A 25,074-nucleotide genomic window follows, 5' to 3' on the forward strand; every position below is an offset into this window, starting at 1 on the left:
TAGTCCATTTTTTTTTGCCTTATATTCAGCAGGCCAGAAGAGGGCACAGTGGTGCAGTATTTGGCCTGTGACGCCAGTTGCAACCTTGCAGGCTTTCTAAGACCCATAAAGTGTGCCCACTGTGTGCCAGGTACTAGTAGTCGTTTGAGAGAAAGGTAGGGATGGATGTGAACTGAATATTGCTGTGTGCAGTCCTGTCTTTATCTAAAGATGCACACCCATTTCAGAGGCAGTGCCTTGCTAGTGTCTAGAGAAACAAGGGCTCTGGGATTCAGAATCCTTTTAACCCTAGGGAAGAAAAAAGATCCCACTTTTACATCCGGTTCCTCCGCTTCATTTCAAAGTATTGGCGGTAAAGAGTGCATGATGGGTATTCGATATTCTGCAAAGCGAAGAGAGCGTAAAGTTATTTTATGAAGTTGGTGATGTTCTAGTAGTCGAACCAAGATTCAAACTCAGGCCTCTTTACCGCAAATTCAACGTTCTTATAGTGGTGAGTAATGAATTATAGTGTCCATTCTAGTAGTATATCAAACTTTTAAAAGAACGTAGAAATTCTTCTTAAAGGATTCTAAAGAAATAAAAATTGGAGCCAAGTTGTCATTTCAGAGATGATGGCAAAGAAGTTGGGACATGTTGATTTTGTAACCAGAAAAAACTGAAAAAATATTATTATTATTATTATTATTATTATTATTATTATTTTGAGACAGGGTCTCACTAAATTGCCCAGGCTGACTTCAATTTTGAGTTCCTCCTGCTTCAGTGTTCAGAGTCGCTGAGATTATAGGCTGTAGGCGAGCGCCACTGCACCCGTCTAAAGAATAGAGTTCGCATTGCTTGTAGTTGCTTAAAATATCTTTGCAAAGATCCACAAGAAACAGAAGATATTGGTTTCCTTTGGGATAGAGAACTTGGTTTCAGGGGAAAGTAGTGGGCAGAAGACCTTGAGGTATATTCATTTTGCACAGTTGACTTTTGAACAAAATGTGCTACCTATATAAAAACTGTAAAAATAAAGCAAAATAAAGGAAATCAGGGTGCAGTGGTGCATGCATATAATTGCAACGACTTAGACTCAGGCAAACAATCACAAGTTCCAGGACAGCGTTGACAATTTAGCTAGCTAGGTTCTTTAAAAAAAAAAAAAAAAAAAGGTGGGGGAGAGGAGACAATTGGGAATGTAGTTCAGTGGTAAAGAGTCCCCCCCCACACACACCAAATTCAAACATCATGTTGAGGGGAGAGCAGTAATTTAACAAAAAGAAGTACTTTCTGGACTTGCAGTTTTAGTCTACTTGGTTTTATTAAGGCTGTAGTGTCTGTGGACTGCAGACCTTATGGTAATGGGTGTTTGGGGACTACAGGGCAGCTTTCAAGAAAGTAATATGTTCACAGGATTTGAAGGAACACCCTGAATCATTTGGGACGAGTCTAATTTTAAACAATTAGTTCCCTTGATCCTTTAATTTTCAGAGTATGTGCTTTGAATTGGTTGAGGAACTATAGTCATCCTTGAATTAAGCCAAGGGCTTATCCCAACCTGCTATTAATAGGAAATCAGTTACAGAACTGGGTGGGATTGAAGGGCATAGAATTAGATATGTTGGTGAAGAATTGAAGTACACACAGTTGAAAGGTAAACTGCACTGTGTTTGGCATTTGAGAAGGGATATTTCAAATTGCCCTAAAGAGGTACACATCAATGTGTTGCCAATTCTAGTTTGGAGGAAGTTCTAATTTTTGCTACTTACTAGAACCCTTTGTGGAATATCTCCCTGCCCCCACTCCACCCCACAACTCTCTCCCCTTCCCCCACTGCAGAATACTTGAGTCCTAGATTCTAGTTCTATTTTGATCAAATCTTTGCCCTCCCTTCCTTGGATACCTGTGTATCTGTTGGTGCCAGTCACTCTCTGGGACCTGGACCTGTCTCATTCTGGAGGCTTCTAGACAGACACAGTTAGTGCCCAAACCTGGGAGATGGCTTCAGATGGAGGTAAGTTTCAGGTGGTGGGGGAGGATCCCTTCCATAGGCTAACATCCTTGGGGATTCAAATTTCCCCCTTCATCTGGGGACCAGCTCTTTAGGCTGATCTGGAGCTACATGAGATACTAACACCTCCCCACCCCTGCTGCCACCAAAGGCTAGGGAAGAAGATTTTGTCATTAAGATTAGGGACTGAGGAAGGAAGAGGGCCTCCTTGGAGGTGAATCAAGGCTCCTCAGAGGAAACATTCTGAGTATAGGGAATGGATGGCAGTTAGTTAACAGCTTGATTCTCTGAAGAGGGACCACTTCAACATGTATCTGTATGGTGAGGGCAGAGCCATGTGCAGCAGCAGTGGCACAGAAAAGATCCAGGGAAAGGCCCAAGTTCCTGTATCTTCTTTAGGCAACTGGAGCCCAATCTAGAATCTTACCTTGAGAGAATAGAGCTAGGGTTTCTCTTTATGTCATGATGGGAAGTAGGATGATAGATGTGTGTGTATGTGGGTGGGTGTGGGGGCAGAAGTAATTAGGGCAGGGAGAATTAGCTAAAAAACTGTTCAGAGGTGTTATCCATTGTAGGAGCACATACTCCTGAAATTGGGGCTGGAAGGTATATAACTACCCCTGCTCAGAGCTTTACAATTCCTTCCATCCCCGGAGGTGGCTTCTCTTTCAGCTCAGGGTGCAGTCTTTATTGATTTGTCAGGGCCAGAGGAGGTGGGTCACTTCAGCCATGGTGAAAGCTGAGGCTTCCCTGAGATACTCTTGGTGTGTCTACCTCTGTGGAACTCAGGCCTTACACCTATTTCATTGTGGTTGGTACTTCATGGCAGGTCTTGGTCTCCTGTTGTATGGCTAAGATGAGTTTGAATATAAGTTTGCTCATATCAATTTCTACTTCCTGGTAAAGAAGCAGAAGTGGAGGGTTGTTGGTTTGTTGTTGAAGTATTCTTTGTAAGAAGGGGAGGAGGGGGCTGGGGTTATGGCTCAGGGGTAGAACGCTTGTCTAGCATGTGTGAGGCATTGGGTTTGATCCTCAGTACCACATAAAAATAAATAAATAAAGGTATTGTGTCCAACTACAACTAAAAAATAAATATTAAAAAAAAAGAAGGGGAGGAGAGTAACTTGAAATTAGGCTACTTATGTTCTATTATTATTATTATTAAAAGTTCCAGAAGGTATAGGTCACATTAATTCAGTACACATTTGTGTGCTTATCTCTGGTTTCCTTGACTGGAGTCCACATGGCTCCTCCTCTGCAGAACCTGTGTTCTGGACTTCAGTTGTCCTCTCCTTAGCACAGACTCAATATCATGTTCCTGTTGTGCCCTAAGTTTCTGATATTAGGAGCTCTAAATAGAAGAACTACAGATAGTCTGCATCACCATATTTTAATGTGTCCAGCATATTACTTACAGCTCTAGATACCTCCTTCCCCCTACTGCCCTCCCCTCTCCATTTCCTGGTCCTTATCTAATCCTCTCTAGTTATCCCTGACTGTTATGTAACAAAATTTCTGGGAACCAAACATCAGTCCACACATCTCCTTCTGGGAACTGCACTTCTACAGAGCAGCTGGGAGCAGGAGGTTTGAATGTCTTGTTTGGAGTTGGTGGGAATGGTGTATGCTGGGCAGGATGTGCTGTAGGGTCTGAACTTCATGAGTCCTAGAGTCAGTGCTCCTCATCATAGATTGCATCTTTCTTCTGTTGCTTTAGATTAGGAAAGGAAGTGAAGGAGATTGTAAGGAGCATCAGGAAAAGGAAAAGGAGGAGAGGTTGGGCCAATAATCTTTTTGGAACCACCACCTTCTTAAGGGCTCTGTGGGAGGAGCCAGAAGTTTTCTTGGACTAGTTTCTTTACTGCACAGGTGTCAACTCAGATCCTTGTCTTAGTAAATAGCATATGGGGCTCATAGGGAAGGTCTGCCAGGAATGTTCCTAAAGAAGCTCTCAGAAGAGGTGATGGTTTGGGCTTGCCTTTTCCTGGCAGACAGGGGTCTGTGTGCCTTGTTGAAAGAAAGCAACGTCTCTAGTTCAGTAATTCTCAACTGGGAATAAGAACATCAAAATAATTTGGGGACTGAAATCCCAGCAACTTGGGAGACTAAGGCAGAAGGATCACAAGTTCGAGGCCAGCCTCAGCAACTTTATGGAGACCCAAGCAACTTAGTGAGACCCTGTCTCAAAATAAAAAAAAATAAAAAGGGCTGAGGATATGGCTCAGTTGTAAAGCACCTCTGGTTTCAATCCCTAGTACCCCCCCAAAAAATCACTTAGGAGACCAAGTGATTTTAGGAAGCAAGCTGCACAAATTCATCCATATCTCTTCCTTCACCTGTTGAGAATCAGTTCTCTGATTTTTTTTTGTGGTGCTGAAGTTTGAACCCAGAGTCTCATGCATGCTAAGCAAGTGACACTATCGCTGAGCCACATCACCAGCAGTGCTCTGATTCTTATTCTTTAGGGGTTCTGGCCTCCTTTGTCCTACTTCATTCTCTCTTTTTCTTTGTCTCAACAGCATCTCCACTTCTGGGACCAGATGTGACTATGAAACCTGGTGCTGCCCTATCTCCTTTTACTGTGCTTCCCTTTCCCCCACCTACTCCTGGCCCACCAGACCAGCCACTCTGGGAGCCATCTCCACAGCCCTCCCTGACTTCTGCATTCTCTCCAGGCAACCCTCTGGTGCTCTCTGCTTTCCCCAGCCCACTGTTGGTGACTGGAGAAGCCAGCTCTGGCCCCAGTGGGGCTGGGACTGCAGCTGGGAAGGTCATTGTCAAAGTCAAGGCAGAAGGGGGACCAGCTGAGCCCTCTCAAACTCAGAACTTCATCCTTACTCAGACAACCCTCAGTTGGATTCCCTCAGGTGCTCCCTGTGGGGGCTCTGAGGGTCCTCCTGCCCGGTACATTACAGCTTCTAACATGAAGCCCATCCTGCCCACTGAAGCTGTTGGGTTGAGCCAGGAGGGTCCCCCAGGCCTTCCTCCTCAGGCTCCACCACCAGCTGCCCAACTGGCCCCTATTGTGCCTCCAGAAAAGGCTTGGCCAGGGCCTCAAGGGGCACTTGGGGAAGCAGGTTCTGCATCCACCCAGAAGCCCTCACTAGGTGACCTGGCCTATACTTCCAAGGGCGTTTATGAGAATTTCCGTCGTTGGCAGCGCTACAAGGCCTTGGCCCGGAGGCACGAATCCCAAAGTCCTGACGTAGAAGCTCTTTCCTGCTTTCTTATGTAAGTGAGGAAACCTGAGATGAATTATCCTAGGGCTTTTAAATAAGGAGGCTTTGGGATAGACATAGGGGGTTAGGCTAGGGGTTAGGACATGAGAGTGAGGAGATGCTTGAGAAGGAAAAAAACAGTAATAATCAGCCTCTTTACCCTCTTCCCAGTTTACAACAAGCTTTCAGATGTCTTCTTTCATGTGTGTTCAGGCAAGCATTTTTATGGTAATCCTCAGCTTAGAGATATGTTTCTTGTCCAGAAAGCAAGGAGCAGTGATTGATGCTTAGGTCTTTCTCTCCAAGTATCAGGGTCCTCTGGGTCTATCTCACTGCCCTTCAACATTGAGTTGTACTATACAAACCAGAGGGAATGAGGAGTGCTGGGCTCTGACTCATTCCTGTAGGGGGAGGAGGTCAATGCTCTGCCAAGCAAAGGACTCTTGTGTGTGCCATTCCCCCACTATACCATTATACTCAGAAGTCAAGTTGAGATAGGATGCAGAGTTTGCTAGGCTTCACAGATTTGTGAAGGACATTTGTGCAGGACATTTCACACCTTTGCCCCCAGTTTTCTCATCTAAAAAGGGGATAATTATACCTACCTCAGAAGGTTGCTGAGAAAATGAAAAGTGCTTGGCAGAGTGCCTGGCATAGAGAGTGCATTATTAGATAGTAACTATTTTATTATTATTATAAAAAGGCAATCTAAAAGAGGAAAAGAGCTCACAAAAAACCGAAGTGTCCTTGCTTAAGAGTGAGCATATGTTTGGCCAAGGAGCCTGGGGTCATAAGCTATTTAGTTTATAAAGCAGTCATTAGTCATCTGGGGAATTTTTCCTCCTTCCCAACCACACTGGCTGTCTCTCTCAATTTATGCAAACCACTATATAACACATACCCCATCTTACTTACTGGACTTTGAACAAACTTAGTTACTCTTCCAGTGCCATAATTCCTAAAAGAATCTCTCCTTTCAACCTGGAGTCCTAGATAAGCTAGTTTACTGATTTCCCTCTATTTCAAGTTCAGAGTTTTCTCTCGGAAGCTACCAGGCTGAATTTATAAATCTTGAGCCATTCTGGGTTTTCAAAGTTTGCTTGGGATCGGTTCACTTTTGGTCCTAGCCAACTTCTGCTGTCCATGTTCAGGGACCCCGGGAAGGTTCTCCTGCCAAGTGTAGTCCAGACACTCTACAACAGTCACCTGGGAAGCTGGTTAAATGCCCAGTTCTGGGATCATGGGGCGCTGCAATCCGTGTTAACAAGCTTCCTCAGGTGACTCCGGTACACAATAATGTGGAAAACTAGAGAGGTAAAGATGAAATCCTTACTTTAGTCTGGGCTCTCACTCTCTTCTGGATCAGAAAGGGTTCAAGAGCCTTCACAAAGTGAGGGTCTAATATTATATTGGAAGGTCTGAAGTTGTCTGAAAAACCAATGAAGAAAGATACCAAACATCCTTTAGGTAGAGATTCATTTGGATTAGTGAATGTCTTTCAAAATGCAAGAGGCTCTGGACAGGGAGAGTTAAGCATACTTTATAGTGAGTATCATTCATTTAGAAACACAAGATATTTTCTTTGTAACGTTTAGTTAAAGACAGCACTGTGAGAATTAGGGGTAGTTTCCTTGGTTGATTCAAAAGGTGGGAAGAAGAAGAATCTATTTTATTTTGATTTACAAATCTCAGTGGGAAGAGAGGTAAATATAGGACTAGATGGGAGGTTGGAATTCTGGAAATCTCATCAGAAGTGGGACATGACAGGGCCTGAGGGTCATACAGGATTTGATGAGGGGCAGGGGATATGGACTGAGGTGTGCAGGGGACCGACTTTTGGAATGCGACTGACCCAATGGGGGTTTTAGCCCAGTGCTTCGCTCTCTGGCCCGCCTGAAGCCTACCATGACACTGGAGGAGGGACTGCCGAGGGCTGTGCAGGAGTGGGAGCACACCAGCAACTTCGACCGGATGATCTTTTATGAGATGGCGGAAAAGTGAGTCTAAATTTCATTCTCTTGAGGGGACTGTGTGGCCGAGAGTGGTGGGGCAATGGAGAGTGCCTGTGTCTAGGTGTGGCAGAGATTATTAACAGGGGTGTCAGGAGGGGAGCATAGGCTAGGATAGAGTCCCATGGATCCTTGCTTCTCCCTCCACCTTGATTCTGTGGATTTTTCTATTCTACCTATGTTCTCTTGAAAGCATCATCCCCTCCCCCCAATTTCAGATCTTGAGTCTATTTACGGACATTCATATTGAAGGTCTTAGGATGGGATTGGAGCCCAATATGTGTAAAAATTTCATGCTCAAGGGACTTAGTAATGAGGAGGTGAACCCTACTGGGTAGGTTTTCTCAGCTGTCCAAGTAGCAAGTGGCTGTGATATAGGACTTTGGGACCACCTTTCTTTTGGAAATAGTGGCACAGAAAATCCTTTCCTCTTCATCCCAGGGAAGGACTAGTTCTGAAGAGTTTGGTTAGGGGAAGCCAGGGTGCTGGCTCTTACCATTTGTCTAGGACATCTTTGGTTAAAAAACAAACAAACAAACAACAAAAAAACTCTTAGCTGGGCTCAGTGGCACATTCCTGTAATCCCAGCAACCCGGGAGGCCGAGGCAGGAGGATCACATGTTCAAAGCCAGCCCCAGCAGATTAGCGAGGCACTTAGTAACTCAGTGAGACCTGGTCTCTAAATAATATATAAAAAAGGACTGGGGATATGGCTCAGTGGTTGAGCACCCCTGGGTTAAATCCTTGGTACCAAAACAAACAAAAAACCCCAAAACTTGCTGGGCATGTGGTGCATGCCTGTAGTCCCAGATACTTGGGAGGCTGAGGTGGGAGGATAACTTGAATCCAGGAGTTTGGGACCAGCTAGGCAACTAGCAAGACTCCATCTCAGAAAACAAAGCAAATGAAGCCTTTCTTCCAAGCTTAGCTTCTACCTTCTCTCCTGTCTCGACCCATATTTCCTAGATTTACCCTTCCAAGGCCTCAGTCCCAGCTTCAAGGTTCCTGGATCTCAGCATTGCTTCCTGATGGAACCTGCCTTGAATTGCAACCAGGGTCCTGATTCAGGAATTCTGCCATTTTCTAGGATTGTGGAATGGGTGGGGGAGGTAAGGCCTTAAAGAGGGGCCCACTTGTAAGGTCCCAGCAGGCTGCTGCATAGGCCCTATTTAATTCAACAAGCCTGTATTTAGTATTACTGTATAAAATCTGTGCAGCTGGGAGAAACGGATATAGAAAAAAAGTAAAGGCTATATTGTTCTGTCCTGGAGGTTATAAGCTCTAGTTCATTCACTTCCTTAACAAACTTCCTAAGTGAACACTGTAGGTAAAGGGATGATGTAGTAATCTTACAAGGTTACCCCAGAACCATTACTAGGGTGCCTGTGAGCAGCTTCTCCCTGGGTGACTTGACATAGGCAAGACTTTGCCTAAATGAGGGCACTTCCTTTCTTGGCCATGCTTGGTTGCTGCCGGGTGTCTGGATTCCTAATGGGCTGGGTTTCCTCCACACCACCTGTACTTTAGTCACCCTCTACAAAACAGGTTCATGGAATTTGAGGCAGAAGAGGAGCTGCAGATACAGAATGCACAACTGATGAATGGTGCCCAGGGACTGCCTCCTGCAGCCCCTTTGAAATCTGATCCTCCAGGGCCACCAGTCCCTGAGGTTTGCCAGCAGCCAGGTAAGGCTGCCCAATGCCAATAGTAGAAATGAGCCCAAGGCTTGAAGGGAGGCATACAGAAATCAGCTATGGATTAGGGAAGGCACGGCCTTTGCTCCTGCCACTCTTTCCAGGAAGTGCATTTTATATCCCAAACAGAATGCCCCCTCAGGAAGCTGGGTTTCAGATTGCCCTTGTCCTGAATTAGGTATTGATCTCAGTCACATAAACTAATTATTCTCTCATCTAGACTGCAGATGAACTCCATTGTACCTTATCTGCCTAAGAAATGGGGAAAGAGTTCCAATACTGTGACTCTCTCTCATAGCCTCCAGCTTTTAAATCTTCTCGCATGGTCTGTACTTTTTCAGCCTGGAATCATTTCAATGTACCCAGATTGCTGCCCTTACAAATAGAATTGGGAGGTAGAGGCCAAGGCTTCCTTGCCACTTCCCATTCCCCTAGTGCACAACCTGTACCACTTCCCACCCCTAGTGTACATTCCAAAGAAGGCAGTCTCCAAGGCAAGGGCTCCCCGCCGGCGGCAGCGCAAACCCCAAAGGCCTCCAGTTCCTGAGGCATCCAAGGAGATTCCACCAGAAGCTGTGAGAGAGTATATTGACATCATGGAAGGGCTGGAGGGGAGTCACTTGGCCACTGGGGAGTCGGATGGAAAACAGGAAGAGCAACAGGAGGAAGAAGCAATGTATCCAGATCCAAGTCTCCTGGGCTACATTGATGAGCTGTGTTCTCAGGAGATCTTTGTCTCCAAGGTGGGCTGGGCTACTTTCTAGTAGGTCCTAGGGGTGGGCATGATGGGATACCAACCATCTGGGGTTCTGTCTAAGGCAGAAGGTAGGCTTTATTCTTTAACTGGTGGTAGTCATGGCCTTGTCTCTGGAGATCTTTGGCTCACAGGTTACTTCATCAAGGATTCACATCATTGTTCCTTCTATTCTCCAGGTGGAGGCCATTATTCACCCTCAGTTTATGGCAGATCTGCTGTCTCCAGAACAGGAGAGAGATCCTTTAGCCTTAATGGAGGAGCTGGAACAAGAAGAAGGACTCACTCTTGCACAGGTAAACCTGGGAGGTAGGGAGTATTAGAACAAGATGTTTTCAAGATTTTTTCTTAGAACAGCTTCAGGATTGGGTTTTAGGTGCAGAATAGTTATAGGACTGTGGAAACACAGGAAATGAGAGAGTAAGGGGTCCAGGCATGAGAATAAGGCATGAGAAGGTAGGAAGAGCTGCAATTATGTCTTTGATACCATCACTTCAGCCATAAGCTTTTCTTCCCTGTTCTGCCCAAATACCGTCTCTACCGCCCACTCAGCCACCTCTTCTCACAACTATGTATAGAACTGGTATTTGTCCATTCTCTTTCAGCTGGTCCAGAAGCGACTCTCAGCCTTGGAACAGGAGGATGTGGAGACGCCTCCAAATTGCAGTGCAGTTCAGTTGGTCTCGAGCCATTCTGTTTCTGATAAGGATGAAGGTGGGGGTGGGAGGCCTCGGACCTCACCTGGGCCACAGGGGGGTACTGTTTGCCTTGGAAAAGCTGTTTCTTCAGGAAAGCAGGCAAGAGAAATGCATGGTGGGCAGCAGCGAGCTCTAGATGGTCTAAGGGGGATGCGCAGAGAGGGGAACACTCTGCCATCCTCGAGTAGCTGGGACCTGCAGGTAGAACTTGGGGCTTCACAGGGAACTCAGACACTCTTGGGTATGGAGAGAAAAGGGTTTAGGAAGGTCATAAGCCAACTGTCACCATATCAGGAGGGCCATCTGGGAGGTGCTGGGTCCCCTGGGCACTGCTTGGCAGCTGACAGGACTTCAGAGGCTTTGCCCCTTTGCTGGCAGGAAGGCCCCCAGCCCAAGAAAGCCCCTAATTTGGATGTTGAGCTTGAAAAGCCAGCTCCTCCACAAGGACAAGGGTTAGAAAAGCAGGATCTGAGGCTGCAGACAGTACAACAGATGGGGGAACTTGAAGTGCTTCCTCAAGGGAAAGAGCCTTCAGCAGCACTGCGGGAAGGCTCCTCAGGAACCATGTGCAGAGATGACAGAGGTCCTCCCATGGTTCAGAACTGTGATCAAAAACCTTCCCCTGGAGCAGCTGGGGACAGGGACAGGACCTCTCTTAGCCCAGGACTTTGGCTGAGCAGTGAGATGGATGCTGTAGGCTTGGAGTTGCCCTTACAAATTGAAGAAGTCATAGAGAGCTTCAAAGATGGGGAATGTATAACTGAGCATCAGGAACTGGGCTCCAGGAACAGCATTTCTCTGGGTTCTGGAGAAACCATGGTGCCTAGGGATGTGGGGAGCAGTGTGGTTCCCTGTGGAGAAACAGATGCCACAGCTGCCCTAGAAAAGAGAAACTACTATAGCTTGTCAGTACCTCTGAGGGCCAATAGCCCAGTCTTGGGACCCAATAGAGAACAGGACAGTGATCTCTGGGCTGAAGGTTGTTCTCCACTGCTGGAAAGCAGAGTTGGTACCTCCACATTGGGGTCTTCCAAAGAAACTCTGCTGCCTGCATGTCAAGGCAATCCCATTATTCTAGGGACCCAGGATGCTTCCTCCTTCCCGGAGGGCAGCCAAGAGGCAGGGAGCAGAGGCAATCTCTTTTCTCCTCTGTTGGAAACCACAGAACATGAAAACATACTAGATGTTAGAGATAACTATAGCCTCCAACTAGGGGTCAGCAAGGATACCTGTCCTACAAATTTTACTTCTGATGATCCTCAAGGAGTGGGCAGGGAAGACAAGGGTTTGTCTAAGCAGAACGACCTTGTTCCTTTACAAAGCAATCAAGACACCTTGTCACTCAGGGCCTCCAAATCAACATCTCCTCACCAGGGCCTTCAGAGCTCTTCCCCTAGATGGGGAACCAAGGATGCTTTAGTCCTGAGAAAAACCTCTCCTATGAGTAAAACATACACCTCAGATGTGATAAAAGGAGGGGAAAAGGAGGAGGGGGAAGATGAGGGGCTCTCTAACTTTGCCTACCTCTTGGCCTCAAAACTTAGCCTGTCTCCGAGAGGGCCTCCCCTCAGTCCTTGCCAAGCCTCAGGAAGTCGGTCCATCCAAAGATCATCCTACCCCTCCACTGAGGAAAGAGGCCTTAGCCAAGCTCCATATCCTGTCAAGTCTGGGAAGCGGGCTGTAGTTGGAGGTCTAGCTGCTGTTGAAAAGAGACCCCAATCAGGAACTCAACTTGGGGTCCCTGGGGAGAAGCCCCTGGCTCTGGGCGCTGTGCAACCCTCACAGCCTCGTAAAAGGCGGCGTGACAGTTTTGTCACAGGCAGAAGAAAGAAACGACGTCGTAGCCAGTAGGAAGCAGAGGGACCATCCTGACCCACCTGCCAGTCCCAGAGGTGGGTGCCCCAGAGTAGATTTCACTGCTGCTGCTCACAGTGGAGAATCAGCCTCAGCCCAATGCTGTTATGTTCTGCAAGAGTGGTTGGTGAGGGAGGCAGGAGGTCAGATTGACCAGGTTGCAGGTGGTTCCATAGTTGGAAGAACCTTTGGAAGTTGTTGTATGGAATAAAATAAAGGTTTCTTTTGTTGGAGAATGCTCTCAATGTGCCCTTCTTCTACATGAACACCTTTGCTGCTAGATAGGGCAAGATGTTGTGAAAGTAGGTGGGGATACTTCCACAGTCTGGATCTAGGTACTTGACCGTGCCTCTTACCTTAACTTGGCTCCCTGCTTCCTCTTGGCAACAGATATTTAGGTTGTGATGGGCCCAAAACAAGAGTTTTCACATGATCAGATCACTTTATTCATTCCATCTACACAAGCCTGGACTTGGCATCAAGAGGGCTTTTCTGGATATCCTACTGTTACTTACCTTTCCTTTGCTTTTTTATATATTAATATCTCTAGGACAGAGATCTAATTTCTTAAATCTAATTAGTTTTCCTTATTTGTTTCTAGGGGCCTTCTTTTCTTCCTTGAAAAGATGCTGAACAGAAAGGACTCATGTGTCCTCAGCTCATCCTGTGGCAGGGAAACTGACCCACGTGGTTGGTCTGCCCTGTAACTGGGAGGCTGCTTCCTTACTGAGATAGCTCTCTGCTCCCACTATGGGTGATGGAATCAAGTCTCAGTAGGATTATTAAATATGGAATGGTAGTAAGCTATTTTAATCTTTAATGAGGACAGAACAAGAGGGAATGGGCTGAAAAGAGGTTCATGAACTAGTCCATTAAAATGTGCATATTTAGGAGGTGATAACAGAAAGGGAGGGTATGAGATTTCTTTGTATAATTTCTGTACAGGAAAGAGCCCTGTCTGGGAGTGAGAATACTCCTCCAGCTATGGCTAAGAGGACTGACCTTTGGAACCTTCTGGGTCTTCCAATGGGCATCCTGTAACCATTCATCCTTTTCCTTCCCAACTAATGATGTCATCCATGTGACTGAGCTTCACTTTTTTTTAAATAGATATATATTTATATTTATATATAAAATAGTTTCTTACAAAAAAACCCAACCAAACAAAAAATTAAAATCAACTTAAAAAAACAACAACAACCAAAATCAAACAGGAGCAGAGATGGGGTTGAGGCATAGGGTAGGTCCCTGGCGCTGCCCTGAGTCTGCGGGGCTGGATTTGAGCTGAGGAAGAAGGGGTGGGTGACTGAGGCACTCAGTCATCCTTCTGCTTGGGGGCTTTCATGGTCCCATTGGCCAGATCAGTGGGGCTGCCTGGGGAGGTGGCATTTGGTATTTGGGAGGTGCCTCGAGGGGTGTGTGGGGGTCGCAAGTAGGTGCTGAAGAGCTTCCCATAGAGTGGGTCATGGAGGGAGAAGTTCTGGAACTGACCTGGACAAATGAGATGGGAAAAAGTCAAGACCCAAGAATGAGAAGAAGACGCCCCTGTAATCTACTCAGAACCAAGAGGTCCTGCCTCTCTTATCTCTGTTTAACTTCTCAAATCCAGGTTTTTGTCTGCTCTTCCCTTTCAGCCCATTCCTCCCAGCCTCAGCTCTCAAGACAGAGGTTTTATCCTCCAAACCAGCCACTAACCCTTGTTCCCTCTGAACCCATGCTTTCTTCTCCAAGTCCCTGGTACTGATGGTGCCTGAGTGCCCGAGCAGGCTGAGAAGGCAGTGACTCACAGAGGGAGAGGCCCTGGCTGGGTGCCTCCTGGCACAGCTCAGCATGCAAAGTTGAGGCAGCAGGGCGAGGTGAACCCAGTAGCAGGTGCAGGATGGTGCTGAAACCGTCTCTGTACAGCAGGCGGCCAGGCCCCTCTGCCTGCTCTTCGGCAAAGAGCTTGGGAAAGAAAGGGATGCAAGTCAAGCTGTGTCCCCAAGACACTGAATCATCTTGCCCCACAGGTCTGCCTGATACGCTCCTCCTCTTCAGAAAGCACTTTGCATAGTCCCCCTCTGACCTTTACAGATCTTTTTGCAGAACTGTAAACTTTATAGCTTTTGCCCTCTGTGGTTCCTTGCTAGACCTCAACAGAGACACCAGGGCTCTGTAGCTTTTGGAAGTGTGGCATGTGGTAGGACACCAAGTGCCTACCATCTAGAAATTATTGGGAATTGTGCACAACACCAGCCTCCTGATATGGGATGAGCATAGCCACAAGTGCCCCTCACTTCCCAGGTACCTCAAAGGCTAGGCGAGTCAGCTCCTCCAGGTTCCTGCCCCCATCCAGAGCTGCTAGTGCAAGTGCCACATCTCGGAAGTCCACCAAACCCTTGGCATCCTGCAAAGAGAAACCAGGGTGAAGCAGGGCACCCTCCCTCCTGCTCTCTGGATTGGGCTCCTCCCTTTCCTAAGCAGGCATGGTTGTGATGCCTGTAAGCTCTAAACTCTGCAGGACCCCTGAAAGATTAAGAAAGATTGTTACCTGAAGGAACTATCTCAAGTCACTTGGTGACAAAGATCTCACAAAGAGATCTCCTAGGAATGTTAGGGAATCCCTCAGGAATGCCAAAGTTACTTACCATCAAGTATCTGACATACCACGAAGGCACTCCTGGCCCCCAAGCTGGACAAACTGGTTCTCTCCTCTGACTCAGCGTATGTGGGAGAACTAGTCCCACAGATTGAAAGGGGACCACTGGCCTAATTTCTCACAAAAAAACAAAAAACAACAAAAAAAAAAAACCCCAAAAAAAAACCCAAGCAGGATGCCTGCTATTCAAGCTGTATGGGAGAACCACATAGGAGCTCCTTTCAGGAACACACAGTGCTTCAATCTAAGGAATCTACAAACTTGATCACTCTGTCCCTTCAGAGAATGTTAAGAGCCATAGTTGGGCTGGGGATGTGGCTCAAGCGGTAGCGTGCTCGCCTGGCATGCGTGCAGCCCAGGTTCGATCCTCAGCACCACATACCAACAAAGATGTTTTCGCTGAGAACTAAAAAATAAATATTAAAAATTCTCTCTCTCTCTCTCCTCTCTCACTCTCTCTTAAAAAAAAAAAAAAGAGCCATAGTCCATGTCTTAAATAAAAAAAAAGAGCTACTTGGAGCTACTGTTGTTCATAAACATTAATAATCTTTTAAAATTATAACTTGACAGGGAAACTTAGTTGTATACCAAGGAAATTCAAGGTTTGCCAAGATTCTTGAGACTATTCCAGAGTCTCATAGAGAAGTCACAGGCTATTAGAAAAAATCTGCCCCAGAATTGAAAATACTCCTGGATCTCAAATTCTCTACTGTCTAACCTATCAGTGGTGTGAAGATCCTCACTCAGTGCCCCATACAGTCATATGATGCCCCCATCTCTGCCAATCTCTAAAGTAGCTTCAGAAATTGATGGACCTCAGTTATGGTTTATTTTCCCACTTGTTCCTCCTGACAATAATTACAACACTGATCTTATGCAGGGCATAGTGACACATGCCTATAATCCCAGTCGGGAGGCTGAGGCACAAGAGGATTACAACTTTTGAGGCCTACCTCAGCAACTTAGTGAGGCCTAAGTAATTTAGGGAGACCCTGTCTCAAACTAGAAAATAAAAAGTGCTGAGGGATATGGCTCAGTGGCTAAGTGCCCCTGGGTTCAATCCTTAGTACCTATAACAAAACAAACCACTGCTCTTCCATGCACTGGATACTCACAAAAAAAAAAAAAAAAAAAAAAAAAAAAAAATCTTCCAATGGATCTCCGAAGATAATCATCTGTCAAAGGTGGTCAGAATACCCAATGGAGACTCTCAGCTGGGCATCCTACTGATATAGGCCAGTAGGATATCGCCTCTAATGCATGAGTATGTCAGCCTGGAGAGCAAGCCCTGGCCTCTGCCCTTTGCATTGTAGCTCCTTTACCTGCTGGAAGTAGCTGAAGGCACCAGCCACCGTCCGAGGGTCTGAAAGCTGTAGCTGTCTGGCAAACTCCTCCTGGCCAATCATTCGACTCCGGCTTGGCTCTGCCCCAGTGTCCACACAGCCAGGGGACAGCCTACAACAGAGTTGAAGGCAGAGCTGGATCCAGGATATACCTATATACCATGCAGTAGCACCCTGGCCCAGCTCCACACATTCTCCCAACATAGGTTTAGCTGCTGGATTTTTTTTCTCCTCTGGCACAGGGAATTGAATCCAGGGAACTGACCCACTCCCTTGAAAGTCCTTACTTTCCTCACCTGTTAGTAGGTATCCTGTTTCTCCTCCCTCAGTTTCTATTAATCCTTTTACTTAAGAAGCTCCTTTAGCATCCCACTTTTTTTCTTAAGACTTTCTTTTCTCTCTCCTACTTCTCCCTTTTCTTTTCTCTTTCTCTGTTTATGACAATGCTTGTACCTTCATTTTCAAGGTCACTTACCCTGCTTTCCGAAGCACTTTTCCCAGTTCCCAGAGCTGTGGCTCCAATGCCACCTTCAGCCGGCCCACCACAATCACAGGCAAGCTCCCTACAAACTCACATTCAGTGGCTGGAATGCCCAAGGCCCTATGGGATGAAGAGGGATGAGTGGAGAGGGAAAGAGGAAGCAGAAGAAATTCTGAGGGCTCATTATTAACTCTGGCCTGCTGACCTGGGAGGGGTCAGGCTCCTTTATCTTTCCCCTTCTCAGCCTCAGCTATTCAATAGCCCTTCCCACTGCCAGGCCCCTAATCTTTGCCTCAAGACCTCCCCCATTCTCCCCCTCCCTGAGGTTCCTTTTTGCTGTGTATCTACTCCAGGAAATACTTTGTGGAACACTCACTGCGCCATGACCTTCTGGACATTGTTGGCGTAGAGGGTGGGGTCCTTGCTCTCCTCAAGGCTGGGCTGATACACAGGGAGGAACTAAAACAGACATGCACAATTCTTAGCAGGACCTCAAAAGGAGGGGTGACTATTCCTACTCTTTTCCCATGGCTTTAAGAGTCCATGATGCCCTTTCTCCCACTCCACCCACTGGGTTCATACCTCCACATCCACAATGCTGCAGGGCTGAGAGGCTGTGAGCCAGAGAACTTTGAGTCTAGGAGAAGAGAGACCACCATGTTCACATATCTCCAACTATGGGATGCTCCTACCTTGAGAAAGGGAAAGTTCTATCCAAGGATATAAATAAGAATAAACCCCTAGCCACACAGTCAGCTGGGTCAATGTGCAGTTGAGAGACCATGAAAAGGTCCAGGAAGGTAGCTGGGAAAGACAGAAGAGTTTCAGGGGTGTGCCAGAGGAAGAACTGTGGGCAAGAGGAAGTTTGGGTAACAGAGGAAAAAGGCAAGAAGCAGGCTGGTGGTGGTGTCCTAGGGGACAACTAAGGAGGAAGATCACTTAGAAACATAGGAAAGTGAGGGGCTGTAATCACAGTAGGACTGATACAGGTGGGACAGGTGAAAGCACAGCCAGATGATACTGAAAGGTCAGAGGGAAACAGGGAAACGGGTCTCTTATCCTCTAGCTCTCCCAGTCTTAGAATGAAAAGGGCCATTCACCTTGTCTTAAGAGTAGATGGCCCAGGAATACAGAACCAGCTCCCCACCCTCACCCCAGGAATACAACTCACACTCCAGGCCCCCTCCACGCCCAGCTGGTAGTGTCCTATGGGAGAAGTAGAGGTGGGAGCAGAACATTACTTTCTTTCCTAGAACCAGCTAATCTTCTTTGACTTGGCCCTAACTCTGCCTCCAGCCCCATCCCCAGATGCACCTCCCCACATGGCCCCAATGTTTTTCACTTATTCCCATTAGGGTGGATTCATGCTCCCCCTTCCACCCTTCCTTGGACTAAGACTCACCAGACTGTTGGGGTAGCGGATGAGGACAGGCTGCACAGGCACCCCTGCGATGAAAGCTCCTAAATCCCATTTCCACCCCCACCCCAGGGGCAGAGGTTAGTGCATGAGACAGCATGAGGCGTTGGGATCTGGGACCAGTTCCCAAATGAGACCTAGCCTTCTCCCTTCGTTTTCAATTTTCTGACTCCTCAACTTGTCATCATTAGCTAAGCAGATCCCTGTCTCCCTTTTCCCCAACACTCCCCACCCTTCTGCTGTGCAGGTTATTCCTCCCCCAAACTGGGGCTCATTTTCCCCACTGCCTTACCACCCACCATCATTTTATTCACCTGGCTTGAACTTAAGCAAAGCCTTCTTGTTAGAACAGGTGCCTTCGGGAAAGAATAGCACCTGGGGAAAAAAGAGCAGAATGAGGTGGGGGAGGAAAGGAAAGACTCTTCAGGAGCACAGAGAAATGGAGGAGAGGGTCTCAAGACCCTTACCCACCTGGGGCCACTTGCCTCCTGAGGTGGCCCGCCTTCGGACCTCCTCCACCACTCTACGACGAGAAGCTGGGTCATGCCGGGAAACTAGGATGGCTTGATTGAATCGAAGAAGGGCTGAGGGTGGCAAAGGTATCAGGAGAAATCTTTTGGTCCCTTCCCCAGGGCAATAACACCTGCAGCCTCCATTTGCTCACAGTATGAGATGTTCCTTAGTTATCTCTTTGCCCTGGGCACAATTCCTTTATTGGACCTTGTCCTTTCAAAGAAGTGATCAGCACTCCCTCCAACACATTCTCAATGCCTCAGCCTTCAGTGTCTAAGACACCCAGTGACAAATGATGTTGATTTACATTTCATTTGCCAGAAGTCAAAATCCCTTCCAACTTCTACCTCTCTACCAGAGCCCAGAGTTATCATGCCCCACCCTTCACTGTGTTGCACTTTCTCACCTCCAATGACAGGCACCGAAAGGTTTTCAGCTCTGGACACAACCTTAGGCAGGTCACAAGGCAGCAGAACAATGGGGTCAAAGAAAGTGGAATGGGGGGCAGCGACAAGGACAGGGGCTTGGAGGCGAGAGGCCCTCTGGCCTCGAACCCGAATCCGGAGGAAGCCCAGTAGGAAAAACAGCAGGCGGCTCAGGCCCAGTACCCCGTTGTGGCACACAGTCCTGCCAGGGCAATGCTGGGTATCAGTGGGGGCAACAGCTTGACCTTCACCCACTCCCTGGGGTTTGGGTACCCCTCCTTTCTTCCCTCAACTACTTTGGCCATGGGGCTGACATCTCTAGGCCCTCTGGGACACGTCAGGGCACATCACTTAGAGGTGAGGTCCTGGGTACCGGGTCTGGACTTGGCTGACTAATCGCACCTACCCAGGTTGAACAAAATAATTTCAGAAGCCTCCTTCTCCTTTTCCAAGAGGGGGCAGAATGGATAACAGGGAAGAGAAGTAGCCCCAGGGCTGATTCCCTACTTACTTCCTCCATCCTGTAATTGGCTCTTGAAGCTGCTCCTCAGTAAGACCTGCTACTTGAAGCCAAGCAAAGGGCCAGAGGAGAAAGAGGACAATAAAGGCCAGAAGCACTCGGATGGGGGCCAGCAGTGCCCCCAGGAGGCAGAACTGCAGAGGGTGGGAGAGAATGTCATTTAGAGCTGGGAGATGGTTTCTTCATGGCATCCCCTCTCCCGGGAGGATGGACTAAGGAGCAAGCAGCCATCATCCTTTGCAGGTGACTGGCTGTGTGGGAACAGGAGAGGAGACTAGGTTCCCAGTGGGATGAAGATATCAGTGAGGACAAGAGGATCAAAAATTATTAGCACCAGGAGCCTCATTCTCTCTTGGTTCCCACTCCACCTATAAAGGTGAATGTCATAAAACACACCTAGCATTTGGAAAGGCTATTAAGAGAAATTAATGAGAAAATGCATGTGAAAATGCCCAGCACTGTGCTTGATGTAGGCTAAAGACAGGTCCTCCTCGCCCACATCCCTTTCCACAAATAGTTCCTATGTCAAACAGAAACCAGGTGCAGAGCTCTTTCCACTTTGAGCCTGGGATGCAGAGTGGACTGAGAGGTCCACTTTTCAGACCTTGGGTCAGTCTTCAGTACTACCCAAGAGCAAAATCTTTATTATTGGGGGAGGGTGGGGGAAGAAAAGGTTTGGCCCTACTCTGCGAGACAAGGGTTGCTAGGAGCCAAGAGCGATTCCAATAGGCTGCCCTGGGGAGACAGCAGGTAAACAAACCTAGCTAGTGAGTCTGCCTGGGGAGGTGATGACAGCAGAAACCTTGGACACTTCCTCCCGACACCATCTCCCTGATCCCCCAGGCTGGTGCGGCCCTCCACTTCCTGTAGCCAACCCCCTTTCCAGCTTCCCTGCCCCCACCGAGAGGTGCTGCAGTGCGGGGGGGAGGGGAGAGGGCAGAAAGAGGGGGTGTTGGAAGGGCACAGGGACGCAGTCTCTGGGCCCAGGTACGTGTTCTAAGTCAGAGCCCCAGGGAATCACTCAGCAACCGCGGCCCCCAGAGCCTCCAACTCCATCCTAGCTCGCCAGCCTCCGCAGGATGTAATCCGCATTCCCGAGTGTCCTCCATCTCTCCTACCCCTGGGTCCCCTGCAGTGCTCCATCCTCACCTACTCAATTCTTCCACACCTTCAAGCTTGTCTATCGCTCAAGCCCGCGTCCTAACCAGGGCTCCTCGCCCACCCCCGGCCACCCCCACGTGCACACCTCCCGGCTCCAGCTCCACAACCCTATCAGCCGGGTCCTTCCTGGATTCCCGTGCCCATCCTCTCCATGGCTCTACACGGCCCATTTTCGCATCTCCACATTTGCCTATCTCCGCGAGTCCTCCCGACGCCCCCTGCCCACACCTTACCTTAACCCTCTGGAGGCGCGAGAGATGTAACTCGTGCACGAAGGGGTTGGGGGGCGCTGGGGGTCCGGGGGTGGGATCCAGGGGGGCCCAATCCCCCGGACTTCCCTGGCTCATGGCGGGAGAAAGTGGGAGGGTGGGCCCCGGCCCCAGCCCCGGGCCCCACTCTGCAGAGGAGCGGCTGCTCCAGCAGCGGCAGTGGCGCTCTGGCCCGGCCCCGCCTGGTGCGGGCCGCCGGGGGCGGGGAGCAGGCGGCGCGGCCCGGCCCGCTCGCGTTGTCAGGGCGCCGGCCGAGGGGCGGGGCTTGCAGCGCCGGGCGCCTCCGCTGTTCCGCGGCTTCCGCAGCCCCTCCAGCCATTGCGCCGCCGCGGCGGGCTGTGAGGTGCGGGCTGACCCGGGCCTCGGCTTTCTGGCAGTTACTCCCTGAAGACCTGGTCGACGTTCCCTCGCGCGCTACCGGCACGGAGCGGGAGTGGGGCCGCGAGGTGGGCGCGCCGCTGAGAGCGACCTCCTCCCCGCCTGGGTACCGCGGTCACCCCAGGAGCGCGGGTTGGCGTGGCCCTCGGGCTGTTGGGAATGGAAAGGCGAGAGCGCAGGACGCCGTGGCCGGCAGGTCCAGGAAGGGGCGGACCCTCCTCGCCCTGCCCGCTCTGTGGACTCCCTGGCCTCAGCTTCCTCTTCTCGGCGATGGACCACCTTCCCTTCCCGGTGGGGAGCCGCCATCGCGCGAGCACTTGCGCTGGCTCGCCCTCTGGTGGCCGTCCTGCGCCTCGTAGCTCTCGGCCTCCGCGTCCTGCCGGAGCTAGGCAGGACCGGTCCTCCCGCGCGAGGGCGCCGTAATCTGGGCGCCATCAGCCCAGGTGCGCTGGCGGGTGTGCCTCCCTGGAACCCCGAGAGGCCGGTTGGGGGAGACTGCGGCGGTCGGTGTCGGTCTGTCTCTGTGGTCCACAGAAGACCCAGTAATCTCCGTCACCCACAATTCCCAAACTACCCTAGAAAACAAGCATCCTGGTGGTCAGGCCGTGCAGGGCTCAGGCACCAGAGAATTGCGTGGACTTTGAAATCCAGCCAGGCACACAATCAAATATGTAATACACAGAAGAAAAAAGTGGCTTCTTTGCTTGGGGAAAGAAATTACCTTCAATTTACCTCTATTTCTGCCCAGTGAAAGGTAGAAGATGAAAGTGAAGAAGAAGGGAGAGGACTTGTAACTAAGAGTATTTGCCTCTACTTGTTTCTTTACATCCAGTTCTGAGTTAATGGGCTCCAGGAAATTTTCTGAGCCCAGGCTGAAAAGCATGGGCTTTCTATCCTATTGGGAACAGAGAATTGCCACTATATTTTTGTATACAACATGGAGCTCTTAAGACAAATCCAAGCACAATTCTTGAACTTGAAAGCAAAACAAAACAAAAAATCAAACCAGATTTCATCTTATACATTGTCACCAGAAAACAAAAAAGTTCAATTTAATTAATTAGTCTCCTTTGCCTTGCTTTTGGGAAGAAGAAATTTTAAGGACTAGCATAAAGTTTGGGAGTTACCCAGGTTTGGAGACTCAAGAAAGGCTTTATTCAGTAGCCAAAGAATGGTGAGGTCTACCACGCGTCCTGCGCAGTGGTTTCATTAATGAGGTTCTGGCATTCAGTTAGCTAGAAGAGATCAAAATAAAACACACAGACAGTACCTTATTTTAATGCTAGGTCCAAGACGGCTCGCCTCAGTTTCCCTGCCTCCAGCCGCCCAGCAGGGCAGCGAGGATTACTCTGGGCTAGCAGGGGAGAGAGAGAGCGAACACGCCGGGGATCAGCCTTTTATTTGGGGGAAACAAGAGATTCAGGGGAGAATTCCATCCAATGAAGGTTGAGGGGGGGCTGTACTCCAAGGTCAGGGTCAGTGATTGGGTCTCCGGGGTCAGTGGTTACGCACACCCCCACACGGATGGGCTCTCTCATCAGGAAAGGGTCGGGATAACTCCGACAGCCAGAGTGCCTCAGGCCCTTAACGGGAGTCACCCAATCACGTGTCAGAATGGCTCCCCACATATTCCCCCTTTTTATTCTTAACAATGAGGCGGCGGTTCACTCTCTGGAGTCCCCGGATTCTTGATTGGAAGACTAACCCTAACCCTAACCCTAACCCTAACCCTAACTCGCCATCCTATAGTTACAATACAAAAGAGAATTAACAGCAAGGAGAATAATCCAATAAGGTACCAAGCGGAGTGCTTAAGAACATTTCCAGGGTTGAATCCATTTAATTCCTTCAATATTTGGTTAGCCAAAGAAGAAGGATCTGAAAAATCAGCTCTATTATTTTGAATGTCTTGGATATGGTGATGAAGTTCCAGAATATCCAAGCTATTATTATTATTTTGCCAAATACCTAATAAATGGTTTTTAACCTTCTCCCAATCCCAGAGAGAAGCATTGTACTTGGCAGCTGTAACACATACATACTTATAATTAGCATGGCATTTAAGCCTTTCCTTAAATTTTAAGGCTGAAAGTTCATTACCAAAGTTAATAACAGTCGCCTCTAAGGCGTTTAACTTAGTCTCAATCCTTTCATCAATATTTACTTGATTACGCAGAGCCTTGGAAGTATTTTGAGCTAAATTATTAAGAAATTTTGTATGCTGAATATTCTGAGACAATGTCAGAGATGCAGAGACGGTTGAGGCAATAAATGAGACCAGTGCTAAGACACCAACAATTATGACTCCAATAGCACGTTTAGGTCTTGTTAGCTGGGCATGAATTTGCTGCAGGACTTGTAAACCAGCATCAGCATACCATGGCTCTGAAATATTAGCAGGTAATAAAACAAAAGAGGGCTGATGAAGTATCAGCACTCCTTTTCCTCCATTATACCTAGAAATACAATTGGTTAGGTTGCACTTATTACAAGTAACAAAATATCTATCATCTATCCATTTAACTTTTACATTTCCAATAATTAAAACATAAGGAGATTGGACACAGGCTCTTAGGCCATAGCAAGATCCCTCTTTACAGTTCTTGCCGACAAATTTTGGTAAAGGTTTATCTGTAAAATGTAAATATTTTGAGGCAGCAATTAAACGCCAAATATCTCTTTGAATGCCTCCTTCACTATAAGTCAAAATATTACTAACAAATCCTGCAGGTGTCATAGCAGAATTTCTTCGTAATTGTCTCATCAATTTTTGGAGACCAGTCTAAAATATACCCACTAGCTTTAGACACCTTATGTTGTACAGGAAAGGTATTTACACAATCCATCCATTTAGGAAAGGTGCCAATTTCAATTATAGAACTATTTGGACAGTGGGGTACTGGTGGAGGTTTTGCAGAAATGACTGGCTTGTTATGGGAAAGTCCCATCTTAATTATTGATCTAGTATTAGGTTTTAAGTCTCCATAAATAGAATTATTTGTCAGTCTAGGTTTACCAATCGCTGTCTTTTCTTCAAATGATACTTTCAGACAGCCAGCATGTTTATCATGTGACCAACATAAAGGTAATTGGGCACTGTAGCCAGAATAATTAAATCTAGTCACATGATTGGGAGTAATATGAGCATCTGTAAATCCTCCCATCATGGATGAGTCATTAGTAAATACTGGAATAGATTCTCCAGTCCACACAGCTGGGTGTACCAGGGGTGGATCTGGGAAATATGTCCAATAAGTGTCTACTTGATTTCCTTTTACCTGACAGCCCAGTAGGGCAATTACTGTCACTACCATCAAGACTGGTGTCCTGTTCTTTCCTAGGCGTCGAAGTATTTGGGAAGCCTGGGTTGTCAATTTCTTCACATCTTTCCATGAAATCAGCTTCTCGGCTGGTTCGATCTGGTCTTTCTTCATCTTTTTCCGATATCTCCTCCTTCTGGGTTGTGGCTCCTCCGTGTCTATCCTCAGTCGCTTGAGTCTGGGTTCTATCTCCTCCATGTCTGATAGCACGTTCAGGCACCCAGATAGGGCGAAAAGCACCTTCTGGAAAAATACAAGCATGCCCTCGGCCCCATGATATTACCGGATCTGGGCCCTTCCACTGACCAGTCTGTAAATCTTTCCACAGAACTCTGCCTAATGGGCCTGTCACTGAGGGAGACATTTGCCTCTCAGCAGCAGTGTGA

General features: G+C 48.0%; 2 protein-coding genes across 2 annotated transcripts; one reads left to right on the plus strand and one right to left on the minus strand.

Annotated features, from left to right (window-relative positions):
• The first annotated feature begins 384 nt into the window (after positions 1 to 384).
• NUTM1 (NUT midline carcinoma family member 1) lies at positions 385 to 12,260 on the plus strand. The gene is made up of 8 exons (XM_081290500.1): positions 385 to 493; positions 1,910 to 1,999; positions 4,516 to 5,227; positions 7,083 to 7,211; positions 8,769 to 8,908; positions 9,383 to 9,660; positions 9,851 to 9,967; positions 10,277 to 12,260. Exons 2-8 carry the CDS (start codon positions 1,984 to 1,986, stop codon positions 12,218 to 12,220), a joined length of 3,336 nt encoding a protein of 1,111 aa, XP_081146626.1. The 5' UTR covers positions 385 to 493; positions 1,910 to 1,983; the 3' UTR covers positions 12,221 to 12,260.
• Positions 12,261 to 12,730: 470 nt separating this feature from the next.
• On the minus strand, positions 12,731 to 21,857 carry LPCAT4 (lysophosphatidylcholine acyltransferase 4). The gene is made up of 14 exons (XM_081289932.1): positions 20,955 to 21,857; positions 19,552 to 19,694; positions 19,022 to 19,242; positions 18,574 to 18,686; positions 18,417 to 18,477; positions 18,088 to 18,146; positions 17,857 to 17,891; positions 17,268 to 17,322; positions 17,062 to 17,144; positions 16,680 to 16,805; positions 16,184 to 16,316; positions 14,511 to 14,609; positions 14,011 to 14,167; positions 12,731 to 13,714 (listed from the first exon to the last, which is right to left on the minus strand). The coding sequence occupies exons 1-14, from the start codon at positions 21,066 to 21,068 to the stop codon at positions 13,539 to 13,541; spliced, it is 1,575 nt and encodes a 524-aa protein (XP_081146058.1). The 5' UTR covers positions 21,069 to 21,857; the 3' UTR covers positions 12,731 to 13,538.
• Positions 21,858 to 25,074: the final 3,217 nt, after the last annotated feature.

The sequence above is a fragment of the Spermophilus citellus genome (genome assembly GCF_964194105.1).
Source record: "Spermophilus citellus genome assembly, chromosome: 4".
In the NCBI taxonomy this organism is placed as follows: domain Eukaryota; kingdom Metazoa; phylum Chordata; class Mammalia; order Rodentia; family Sciuridae; genus Spermophilus; species Spermophilus citellus.

What these genes read in the sequence shown, in the direction of transcription:
- LPCAT4 (XM_081289932.1), bottom strand. Translation starts at nt 21,068, where the DNA reads ATGAGCCAGGGAAGTCCGGGGGATTGGGCCCCCCTGGATCCCACCCCC. An exon ending in GTCCAGAAGGTCATGGCGCA is followed by an intron (nt 16,806 to 17,061) that starts GTGAGTGTTCCA and finishes TTCATCCCATAG; the next exon opens with GGCCTTGGGCATTCCAGCCA. An exon ending in CCTTCAGCTACTTCCAGCAG is followed by an intron (nt 14,610 to 16,183) that starts GTAAAGGAGCTA and finishes TTCTCTTTGCAG; the next exon opens with GATGCCAAGGGTTTGGTGGA.
- NUTM1 (XM_081290500.1), top strand. An exon ending in AGGAGATCTTTGTCTCCAAG is followed by an intron (nt 9,661 to 9,850) that starts GTGGGCTGGGCT and finishes TCTATTCTCCAG; the next exon opens with GTGGAGGCCATTATTCACCC. An exon ending in AAGGACTCACTCTTGCACAG is followed by an intron (nt 9,968 to 10,276) that starts GTAAACCTGGGA and finishes ATTCTCTTTCAG; the next exon opens with CTGGTCCAGAAGCGACTCTC.